Source organism: Miscanthus floridulus, chromosome 14 (genome assembly GCF_019320115.1).
Source record: "Miscanthus floridulus cultivar M001 chromosome 14, ASM1932011v1, whole genome shotgun sequence".
Lineage (NCBI taxonomy): Eukaryota > Viridiplantae > Streptophyta > Magnoliopsida > Poales > Poaceae > Miscanthus > Miscanthus floridulus.
Genome location: NC_089593.1, coordinates 12,209,000 through 12,221,139, shown reverse-complemented (window position 1 = coordinate 12,221,139; position 12,140 = coordinate 12,209,000). Strand labels below are relative to the sequence as shown.

Here is a 12,140-nt window from a genome sequence, read left to right as displayed (position 1 = left end):
TGAGGCATTATGAAAATTGCTAGATTTGGGCGATGATTGTCCACACAAGCTGACCATAGGAGATTCAGGCCTGGAGGGGACAGGGTGGTGGTGTTCATCTGCTGAATTTTCTTCAACCACAGCAACACATTTTCAGCAAAGAAGAGGACAGTGTGATGTTGGTCATACGTCTTTTGTTGTTAGCAAATAATGCAAATAAAGGTCAAACACAAGGCACAGAATTTTACATGGAAAACCCTTGCAGGAAAAAAACCACGGGCACCAACCAACGATCTACACTATATAATGATGAGAGTTTACAAAACACAGAGAATACACAATGAGTCTTGTGCTCTTTCTGTGCGGCTTTCAAGATGTATATATAGGACGAACAGACTGCAGTCCAATATGAAAACCAATCCGCTAAGCACATAACCTGAACTGCGGGCCCTCCAAGTGTCCTCGCAAGACCCACGTTAGAATTCGGATCATATTCCAACATCTGTGCCCTCATCATCCAATAAGGCATCGTCCTGGGTGGCGAATTGATGAAAATCTACTATCTCATATAGGAAGCGGTTTTCACAGGCATATGTTGAGTTTTCCTGTGCCAGCCTTGATTCATAGGCCAGCAATATCTCCAGTTGCATGCAAATCTGTTTCAGCAATGGATTGTTTAGAGAGACTCTTTCAGTATAACATGGAGAAAATAAGTTATATTCATCGGTTCACAAGAACAGCAGCATGTACTATATACCATAGTTTAATGGATGTAGTGATACTCTTTAGATGTTAAGAACAAGCTTGCAGTACCAACAGTTTATAGCTAATATGAAACGAGATACTGGACTCAAACTTCTCATCGCCATATAATAATATAGTTTCATATGAATCTAAATTTATGTAATGCTCAATTTTCAAAAGAAGCAGAGTACTGAAAATTCAACCCTTATGCAAGTGTTCAGAAATGATGAGCACTAATAGCTACTTATATAATTTATTTAATTGCAAGATTCAGATGTAGTAATATTCATTTATCAGTTTGGTGATGAAGTTATCACCTATTCATTTATCAGCTTATTTTATACTTCTAGCAGAGCACATCTCTACTTTGCAAAATCTGGATCGATTCTGTTGGAATATAAGTGAATTGCCCACCTCTCCCCATCAGCTTAAGCTTTTGGGTTGAGTTGGTTGGTGCATGCAACTTAATATGGTATCAAAGCCAGAGGTCCCGAGTTCGAATCCTGGTTAGCGCAATTAAAATAAAATAATTGTTGCTCGCTCCTATTCCACGTCTGAGGCCTGAGGGAGCCTCCACGTGAGGGGGAGTGTTGGAATATAAGTGAATTGCCCACCTCTCCCCATCAGCTTAAGCTTTTGGGTTGAGTTGGTTGGTGCATGCAACTTAATAGATTCAACAGATTTTTGTTCATGGAGTAGAAGTTTTTCTTTAGCAGCCATTGCATTAGCAACCTGAAAGCATTAATAGGGGCAAGAGAAAGGGATCATTGCTGGTAGATACTACAAAAGAATAACTTATCAGAAGCATTCATCTAAAATTTCCGAAAAGACAAAATTTATGTTTTAAGGAAAAAAAACAATTCTGCTAATTCATTGTAAGCACAGAAAAGAGCTTACTCTGCTATTCTGATGGTCACGATGCTTTTTTTAAACAAATCAGGCAGGAGCAATGCTTATGTTTTGATAATGCTACAGATCGTAAGAAAACATTAGGCAACTTCAGCTGGTACCCTGTCAATTCTCGAGTCTCGGCTACACTACAACTCCATAGATGGGTGAAGGAACTAGAAATAAATAGACTGGCAAAATAAAGGAACCGGAAACAAGTAGATCAACAAAGGAACTAGAAATATTTTTTTAGTAGAAAATACAAACATCTGTATGCTTTCCTTATACCGAAAACTAATGCTGTACTCCATTTCATGAAACTAGAAAACATAAACTTTATTGTTGATCTGACAACAATGAGGACTAAATGTTTCTCTATATAGAGGATGTATAATATCGTATTTGTCATCAAGATATAAGCACGTGGCACCTGACATCGCGAGAAGCGTACAGTTCAGTCTCCTGGGCTGCAGATTCAGGTTAATGGTGAGAGGTCAGGAGCGCTGGGTTTATGTGTATCTACTGCTGAATTCGACATATGAGAACTTGAACTGGCAGGCTTCCTTCTAATTTGAATTTTCTTTGTTTCCTCAACTCAATGATGCTGGATTTCTTATTATCCACAATTGTGAGCCCTTCCTGTTAAAGAAAGGAAGCCAATTTACAATACAGCTCAGGGTTATGCCATTTATAGAAATAGATCTTTTACGATGGTTGGGAAAGTACCTTAATACCTCTAGGTTCTTTCATCTTTTTCTATTTTTTAAGTAATTAATTGAGAAATATATTGCAGAGGGTATGTTAGTAATTGAGGTTGTGTTCGTCTCAAACTTGACATAACCCCACTGCCAGCCCAAGTTTAATAGGGCACTTCCAAACCCCCCCCCCCCCCCCCCCCCCCCCCCCCCCACCCCCCGGTGCCGCCGCTCAGTTGTGCATCTCCATCGATCCCGCACTGAAGACCTCAGGCATCCAGTGTGTTTGGGCCGCCGCCGCCATGTACGAGTAAAGGAGGTGCTTGTGTTCGTGTCGCTACTAATCACGGCACCTGTGACGGTTACTGACTACTATGGTGCAGCTGAGGACAGCCTGGCCCGACGGCACAGCTGCTGCCAGGCCAAGTGCACGGCGGCCAACGGCCTGCTCGCCCGGTGGCGCAGCTTCTGCTGCCGGCTGCATAGGGAAGAGGAGCAAGCACAGCATCAGCTCGGGAGGCGCTAGGAATAGCACGTAATCGACCGGGCAGGTGCGGCTGCTAGTGGCCGTGGCCATCCAGCGAGAGAGAGCACGCGCGTGACACTTTCCATGGTCAGAGATTCGACGGGTGAGAGAAGACCATGGTCCAAGAGACGGAGGAGGAAGAAAAGGACTAAAATGACGGATTTACCCTTATTCGAAAATAAAATATACAATAGAAAATAGATCTTATCCCACATATTTTGGTACTAGCCCCACCTAATTTGGTACTATCCCCACATGTTTGGTACCTCTAGGTACTTTGAGTTGGGTACCTTCCATTTTTCCACCGTCCGATATTACCCAATGGATGACCCATGTTTTTTCCAACCATCGTAAAATTTCTCTTATAGAAATAAAGAAACAAAAACAAATGCGTTAAGTAAAAACACATTACTTACAATGCATTTTTTATTGTTCCATCCACTAAGCTGGTTGACAAAATCAGAAAGACCCTCTGTGGTTTTCAAATGATCAAAGGTCTGACTCGTGATGCCGCATCTCCTGTCTTCCGGTGGTTTTCAAATGAACAACAAGAGTTACGGGCCTGAAATTACAAGGAAAGAAAGCCTGGAATAATATTAATGAAGTGAGAGACAATGCCAAACACAAAAGGTTCATTTGTGACTGTCAATATCTTCAGATACAGTTACTGCCTCACCTGATATTTTCTGGATGCACCGTGTTGCTAAGCCATCCTTGTCAAGAATTCCCTTGGCTTTACTTGCCAAAGTTTGCCAGAACCCAAGGTTGGCTCATTTATGATTTTGAACGATGTGTAACATTATGATGAAGCAGAGTCCTGCAAAGGAAAACCAGTATATCATCTCATTGGGCTGTGGGCCAACTACTAGTGCTGTGATACAAACAAGGTGATTGTGCATGTCAGATATTCAGATCACCAAAGTAGCTTACGTGTCATGATTTAGGGCGTCTAATATAATAAGGTGGAACCAAACAGTCAGCAGCCATTCATGATGTGCCACAATACATGGTCTTTGTTGAGCCAGTTTTCCAAAGTTTGCCAGAACCCAAGGTTGGCTCATTTATGATTTTGAACGATGTGTAACATTATGATGAAGCAGAGTCCTGCAAAGGAAAACCAGTATATCATCTCATTGGGCTGTGGGCCAACTACTAGTGCTGTGATACAAACAAGGTGATTGTGCATATCAGATATTCAGATCACCAAAGTAGCTTACGTGTCATGATTTAGGGCGTCTAATATAATAAGGTGGAACCAAACAGTCAGAAGCCATTCATGATGTGCCACAATACATGGTCTTTGTTGAGCCAGTTTTCTTTCCTTCTGAAAAGTACCAATTCACGGCATGAGATTCAAATAAAACTAAAGAAGGGTGCAATAATGCAACATTGTACCTGAAGAGGAAAATTGCTAGAAAGTATCATCAACAAGGCATATGCACCAAGATCTTTATTCATTGAAACAATTCTCTTTTCCTCCTAAAAGTACCAATCCACGGTATGAGATTCAGTGCAATAATGCAATATTCAGGAAAAATGGTAGAAAGTGATATGATCCAGGAACTGAAATTGTAGGAGAGATTGAATTTGTTGGATAAAGAAATAAATAGTTGGACATGATATGATCCACTTGTAACACAGAAGCATATGGCAATGGGTCATATCTATATGCAAAAAATAACTAGAACAGTTCGGTTTGCACAGTCATTGAAACCACAAATCCAAGAGCATAAGCTGTTTTTTTATTTGGAACTAACCTGCAGATCGATGTCCAGTGAAGAGGGAGTACGTGAAAGGCAGGGAGAAGCAGAGATTCAGCTTTCCGCGTCAGGAATGAAGGAAGGCAATTGTATGTATATCTGGCCTTGTTCCCTTTAATTTCTGGCATTCCTCATAAATCAGGTATGGGCAGCGATCTCATATTTTGAATTGCAATGATTTGTAATTCCTGGAGAGAAGGGAGGGCCAGCAGAGCCCTGCAGTCTTCAAACGACAGGCTTTGGAGAGATGTGAGGAGCTGAAATTATAGATCGTAAATTCAGTCTACAAAAGAAATAAAAAAATCAGTTTGCACACTTAATGAAATCATAAATAGAGGAGCAAAAGGTGTTTTCTTTTAATTTGTAACTAACCTGCAGATCGATGTACACCGAAGATTTGAGCGTGGTGTGAAAGGCATGCAGAAGCAGAGGTTCAGCTTTCCGCCTCAGCAATTAACATCAATATCTGGCCTTGTTCCCCTTAATTTCTGGCATTCCTCATAAATCTCGGGACTGCAATCATCCATGCGCAGCGCACGAAGTGAATCGGGGAGGCCCTCCTTGGGCAGCGATCTGATTTTTTGAGTCCCCCAGATACGTAATTCCTGGAGAGAAGGAAGGCGATGCAACCCTTGGGGGAGGGACAGCAGAGACCTGCATTGAACGAACCACAGGGTTTGAAGAGACGTGAGGAGCTGAAGCGCCTCGTCCTGCTCTTCCGTGAACTTCTCTGTCCGCCAATCACAAACGAAGGATAAGTTCTGGAGGGTAGCGGACAGGCGGCTGCAGATGGGAGCAACAAGCACTGCGGAGATGCTGTCCACCGCAAGGCTCACCAGTTGGAAGGAACCGGCGGGCATTGTTTGGGTCCTTGCCACCGCTGCAAGTAGATCTCCTGCTACAGAATAGGGCTCAGTCTCACCACCTCTCTGATTGTGCACATGCAGATGCTCAAGGTTGGATGTGATGAGGGGATCGAACCCATCCGCTGTGATATCCTTGCAATTAAATAGTTCTAGACTAGTAAGAGATGTGAGATTCGCGAGCAGAGCCATCGGCAGCGTGCTTTGCTCACCCGCAAGACAGAGTTCCTTGAGGGAAGGGGGGAGAGGGTAGATGATGCTCTGAGTCTGAGATGCAACTCCTCCCATGGACCACCGAGAGAATAGCTTGTCACAATAGATTATGGTCACGAACTCGAGCGACGAGACGCCCCAGAATCCAGCTCCTTCCTCTTCATCCATAGGCAGGATCAGATTCTTACACCCACCGAAGGAGACATCTCTCAGCGAGCTGGAGGGTGGAAACTGCAGTACCACTTCCTCATGATCCTCATCTGATGATGCGCTCACATCCAAACGAGAAAGAGCTGGGAAACATTTGAACAAATCTGACAAAGATTTTCTGGTAAGAGGAAATTGATCCAGTTCGAAAGATTGGACTGTGTGTAGCACGACACCATCATCCAGTCCTCTCAAAAAGGTTTCCTCACATCTACTGACCTTAATATGTCTTAGGGAATGTAGCTTTTGAAGATCCATAAATGAGAAGCATGATGCATCCCGAATTGTCAACCTTTGTACACCACCAAGATTGTGGAAGACCAATAATTCATAGGGCTTCCAAAAGTTCAAGCTAGTACGATCATAAGCCAAGCACTCCGTCTTAATACGGGATACCTTCGAAGTGTGAGGCAAGGGAGGAAGGCACAACTTTGGGCATCTATCAATGTGAAGATCACAAAGACTAGGGAACCATATGGTGTTCTCTTCTGTAAAAGAAATAGGCCAACCCGAGAATAGCAGCGTAGTGAGCATGGGACAATCAGTGCAGCTGATTTTTTCAAGCCTTGAGAACAGATGACAGTTAGCTCCCCCAACCCACTCCACGAGTTCCGACATATCACAAAACTCAACTTCCTTCAAGTGTGTGAAACTTTTTTCTGTGGTGCCACCGAAGAAGTCAGGTCCAATATGAGATATCCCAGTGATCTTTTTTAGCTTCAGCTTTCTTAGGTGATAAAGCTGTCCAATAGGTGGAAGGTTGGCCCATGACACGCTCTCTAGATGTAGGGTCTCCAAGTTTTTCATGTATATGATGTTGCTGCACAACCAACTAGGACCAATGGAGCCACCATGGTTTACAATGCAGAGTCTTCTAATATTAGAGTGTGGCTGGATACTATCTAGGATATCATCTCCAGTGAACTCTTCCTTACTGTTCCAAACTAATCCCAACTTAACTAAATTCCTCTTTGACATCAGTTTGGCCTCTTTAGCTTCTTGTTTGGTTCTCACATTTTCAAGCCCACATATCTCGAGCTCTCCTCCAAGCTCATCTAGTTTCCCCAATTCCCCAAGCTCAAATCCAACACTCTCTTTCTTAACATGGAATTTTTTTAATTCATGTAAAAAATTCATTTTCCCCACCTCAGGAACATTGGAATGAAAATCTTTCCAAGCAACAAAATGGCGTAAATTTTCAAGACGGCTAATGTCCTTAGGCAAAGAACAACCACTTCCCCATTGTTTAAGATCTAGAAATTTCAAGTGATAAAACCTAGACACTGTGTTTGGCAAAGGCATTTTTGAGTAATAAGGCGAAATAAGTTTTAAGTACCGAAGATGGACAAGGTTTGAAAAGTTGTGTGGCAAGGAACTATGGGAGTTCATGAATATAGATAGAACACGAAGACCTCTTATTTCCTTAAATGTATCCCTTAAAATATTGACTAGGCGTAACCTACTGTATTCTCCAAAAATCATCAAACTCCGCAAATTTTTAATGTCTATCCTTTCCTTCAATTTACCCATGTCTTCATCAAAATTCGGAATATGAGTATCGTGCATGAAAATGGATAGGTAACGAACAGTTTTTGGGATTTCATTTGCGTCAAAACTAGAACAACTGATATAGGCACATTCTTCTAATGAAACGATCCTTGAAAGATCATGAAGTAAATCATGCATTACGTAAAAATTATCACCTCCTTTTATAAGAAAACCATTATCCAGTAATTCATCCAAATAATCTGATCCTATGTCCTCAGTTTTTTTATTCTTCCTAGTACAGTCTATGATGCCTATTGAATCCCAAAAACAAATAATCTCAAGCTTCTCAAACTTATAATCGTCAGGGAAAAGGGAAAAACATGAAAAGCATTTTTTCAGATGGAAGGGAAGGTAGTCATAGCTAATTTTCAAGGCTGGGATAATATCATTGTCATGATTTTCTTCTAGCCACTCTTTGTTGTCAAGAATTTTCATCCAATGTTCCTTAAAGCGTTTTTTGTTCAATAACCGACCAACTGTTTTGGCTGCAAGTGGGGAGCATTTCAACTTATCTGCTATTTGTTTTGCAATACCAATTAACTCTCGATCACCATGCTCATCTTGGATCCTACCAAATGCACATATTTGGAAGAATTTCCAAAACTCATCAGGATCCAAACCACGGAGGTCAATTGGATTAGTTCCTTTTGTCACCATTTCTACAATTCTTGGGAACCGAGTTGTGACAAGAATCATGTTGCCACTGGTCTCGTCCTTTTTTAATGGAGCTAATAGTTTTTCCCACTCTTCAGTACTGCTACATTCCCATATGTCATCCAAGACAAGTAGAAACCTTTTGGATTTCAACCTCTCTGCGATGGATTTCTGAAGCTGGTCTAAGTTGGCAGTAGTTTCATTTGGTATTTTATTTCCTTCATTATCAGTTGCAGGTAGGCAGCTCAGGATCTCTTTGGTGAGATTAAGCACGTCAAAATTAGTCGATACACATATCCAGACATTAATATCAGGAAAACATTGCTTAATCCTTGGGTCATTGACTAATTGCTGGGTGAAGGTAGTCTTTCCAATACCCCCTGGGCCAACTATAGGAAGAACAGGCAAGGTTTTACCACTCTGTGTCACACTGATAATCTCCTCTATAGTTTTCTCAAAGATGGCATCCCTCCCAAACAACTTCTCCTGTGTGACTTCAGGGCTTGTGTCGGGCCTTTTAGTGAAGGCAGGCATGTGTGGCTGAGGGTTACTGCCTGACACTATCTTGAGCAAGTCAGAGACAGGAGTACAGTTAGAGTGCAGCTCCTCTATGAGCTGCTTGATTTTGTTGGACATTTCCACCCGGTTGAATGGCAACTTTTCAACATGGCCACCGTGGTCAAGAGACATGGCAGCAGCAACATCATCTTTTGAACGGCAACAAGAGAAGCATGAGAGCCAGTTACCAGAAGTGTGGCGAGCAGCATGGCGGGCATGCTGAGCTTTGGCGCCGAGGCCACCGCCCAAGTCCGGAGTGGCCTCTTGAGTCCCGTCCAGCTTATCCTGGATGATGAAGTAGTGTAGCTCGTCGAGAGCATCCTCAGCCTCGTCGGCCTTCTTGCCGAGCTTCTCGAGCCGCCCCTGCAGGCGAGGTTTGTTGGTGAGGTCCCTCCCCTGGACCTCGTCCAGTAGCCCTCTGGTGTAGAGCATCTCCCTTTCGATCTCGTCAAGGTTGAGGCCGAGCTCGGTGCTGGACACGTAGGCTTTCACCGAGTCGTCGGAGAGCTTGTTGAGGACTTGGCCGAGGAGCCAGTTCGCCGCCTCCATCTCCTCCACCGGCACCGGCAGAGATGGATTCGGCTGGCCGCAGAGGAAATTGGTTTGAGTGGTTGGTGGACTGATCAATCAAGATGCGGTGTAAAGTTACGTGGTGGGAACTAAACATCAAGATGCGATGGAAAAGATAAAATGGGCTGCGAGTTGTCACATCACATCACATCACGGCGCGTGCTCGGAAGCGTTGGCACCATCCAAATTCTAAATCCACCCACCCACCCACCCCACGGGCGGACCCAACACTGGGTATGCCTGGGGCCCACCAGTAAGTCACAGATGGGTGTGAATCAAAAAGAAGGAAAAACTTGTGTGCGTTCGAAAAGAACGGGGACAGCGGCGTAACTCCACCTCGGCCTCGATACTCCCCTCCCGTACAAGCCATACCATCGGTCTGGGTTTTGGGCTGATTTAGACTGATCGATATTAGTTTATTGTGAGAAAAAATACTGCTGAAACTCACAAACGAACAGACTGCACGTGATCATCATCATCCATCACCACCAACCAGTGCTCCCATTGGCCCATCAGCGCGGCGGCCAGCTGCTGTCGGCCACGCCCACCCAGTGCCTCGCCACGCGAAGCCAGCCGTGCCGCGCCCCTGCCCGCAAGCGCCACGTGCTCGCCGTGGACCGGCAGAACGACGACGACCAACCACCGCGCTCACGCCCCGGCCCACAAGCGGCTGCGCTCGCCCTGTCGCCCATGTCGCCTCGTTCCAAGGCCGTGGGACCGTTCGGCAGGACTTGTTGTTCCACGGCTGATCTGCGGTCCTGATTTGTTAATAGAGAAAAAAAATATTATTTCATTAAAAAAATAGCACTGATTCTAACCGATAAAGCTCAAGCAAACAGAACCGATCGAGAGGAAGAGAAGGTCGTGGCCTCTGTGCCAGGAGAGAGAGAATCTGCTGTTTATTCTTTTTCTAGAAAGATGCAATCTCGTAAATTCCGTATAAAATCAATCTGTATATGAAAATCAATCTCGTAAATTTTTTTAGAACCCTCGTTAGTATATATATGCAGCGAATGTGTTTAATAATGTTGTGTTTAATAAACAATTGTTGTCACTATTTGTATATGAAAACTATGCTATATTCTTATAGGAAGTTCTTGTCCTCAATAAATCATGGAAAAATTAAAGTATGTTACACATGTTAGAATTAGCGTTCCTGCAAAGTTTCATGATTTATGGGGCTTATGTTTAGCAGTTACATGCCGATCTCTATTTCGGTTGTTTCAATTGTTTTAACCTTAAATGCCTCATTATAAACCCAAAATCTGTGAATTTTTTACAGTAGCTCTAACACTCCCTTATTATGTGGAAGAAAAAGGGAGCAAAAAAGGGACGTCAATCTGACGGGCAAAAAAACATAAAAGAAAATGGTAAAAGGGACAATAAAAATGAAAATAACGTCTTCTCGAAAAAAACAGGATGCCATGGGTGGGCAAAAAGAAAAGAGAAAAACGAAATAAATATTAAAAAAAAGTGGACAAGGGTCGTGGACTTATTTTGGAAATAAAAAGAAGCGAGTTAGAAGAAATGTTTCGTTCCTTTGTATTAATAGCAAAAATGTGTGTACATTGCACTGGAAATTTTTGCTTCAAGAAGCCTAGCTACCACGTCACCCTGCCCCCCTCTATCTAACACGTGTTGTAAAATTTTGTATTGTATCCTTGCCTACACCTATCAGTACTTGTTTAGTTTCCACCTCAAAACTTTACATTCGGTCATATCAAATATTTGGACACATACATAGAGTATTAAATATAGACTAAAAATAACTAATTATATAGTTTATGACTAATTTGCGAGACGAATCTTTTAAACCTAATTAGTTCATAATTTAACAAGAAAGTGCTACCGTACACACATGCACTAATGATGAATTAATTGGGCTTAATAAATTCGTCTCGTGGTTTACTGACGGATTCTGTAATTTATTTTTTATTAGTATCCAAGCACCCCATATAACATCCGATATGACACCTCAAAACTTTACTATCTGAATCCAAACAAGGCCTGAGTCCGATGTCGCTAACTTCGTAGCTTCCACTCAGCTTCCAACCTCTAGAGCTACAATGCACAAGGGAGGCCCTAGGTGGTCTTTGACTCTTTGTCGTCATTGCCCGACGATAGTGTTCACCGTTTTCCTAATCGGGCATTCAACAGACCTTCCAACACATCTGGGAGTTTCGAATTTGGAGAACGTATTCAAATTTACTTGCTTAGCTTCTGCTCTTAGGATGCAGTCTCTTGAAGTAGGCATAGCTCTCTTCAGTGCGGCTGAGTGGTTTCCACCATGTAATTGGGAATTTATTTCCCAAATCTATGTACTCTGGTTCTAATGTTTTAATATATATGAACTTTCGAAAAAAAGAAGAAGGGCAGAAGAGAAGAGAATGCAGTAGAAAATCCCGTGATTGTGTGCACGCGTGACCCCAAGGTAAGTCCGCGCGGAGAACTGGATTTGCGGACGTCAAAACTTGAGAAGCAAGGCACGTTTAGTTCCAAAAAGTTTTCCTAAAAAGTGCTACATTAGTTATCACATCAAATCTTACGATACGTGTACGAAGCATTAAATATAGACAAAAAAAAAACTAATTGCACAGTTTAGTGGAAAATCGCGAGACGAACGTTTTGAGCCTGATTAGTCCATAATTAAACACTAATTACCAAATAAAAACGAAAGTGCTACAGTAGCTAAATTCCTAAATTTCGCGGAACTAAACAAGGCCCAAATTGGATCGTGCTGTATCGACATTCGGGAGGCCCCATGCAGTGGGCCCCATGAACAAGGGAGATGTGTGTGACATGCAGTGGGCCCCATAAAGAAGGGAGATGTGTGTGACGACTGACGAGGCGGGTTCGCTGGAGCTGTGGAGCCATTCTCGCTTCCGGTGCGGGTAGCACGTACGTACTGGATTTTTTATTCGAATTGTACAGTGAA

The 12,140-nt window shown here is 42.9% G+C and overlaps 1 protein-coding gene across 6 annotated transcripts; it reads right to left on the bottom strand.

Annotated features, from left to right (window-relative positions):
- Positions 1-497: 497 nt before the first annotated feature.
- LOC136502632 (disease resistance protein RGA2-like) lies at positions 498-9,289 on the bottom strand. 6 transcript variants are annotated; one of them, XM_066497883.1, is made up of 9 exons: positions 4,965-9,289; positions 4,590-4,875; positions 4,228-4,311; positions 4,050-4,156; positions 3,763-3,936; positions 3,509-3,649; positions 3,249-3,417; positions 2,042-2,250; positions 498-635 (listed from the first exon to the last, which is right to left on the bottom strand). In XM_066497883.1, exon 1 carries the CDS (start codon positions 9,182-9,184, stop codon positions 5,039-5,041), a length of 4,146 nt encoding a protein of 1,381 aa, XP_066353980.1. In that variant the 5' UTR covers positions 9,185-9,289; the 3' UTR covers positions 498-635; positions 2,042-2,250; positions 3,249-3,417; positions 3,509-3,649; positions 3,763-3,936; positions 4,050-4,156; positions 4,228-4,311; positions 4,590-4,875; positions 4,965-5,038. The 6 variants fall into 6 exon arrangements, with proteins under 6 accessions (XP_066353980.1, XP_066353982.1, XP_066353985.1 ...); XM_066497885.1 differs by having other exon boundaries at positions 3,249-3,394; XM_066497888.1 differs by having other exon boundaries at positions 4,590-4,849.
- Between the last annotated feature and the right edge of the window lie 2,851 nt (positions 9,290-12,140).

Bases quoted from the DNA above. Each gene is read 5' to 3' on its own strand.
- LOC136502632 (XM_066497883.1), bottom strand. From the start codon at position 9,184: ATGGAGGCGGCGAACTGGCTCCTCGGCCAAGTCCTCAACAAGCTCTCC.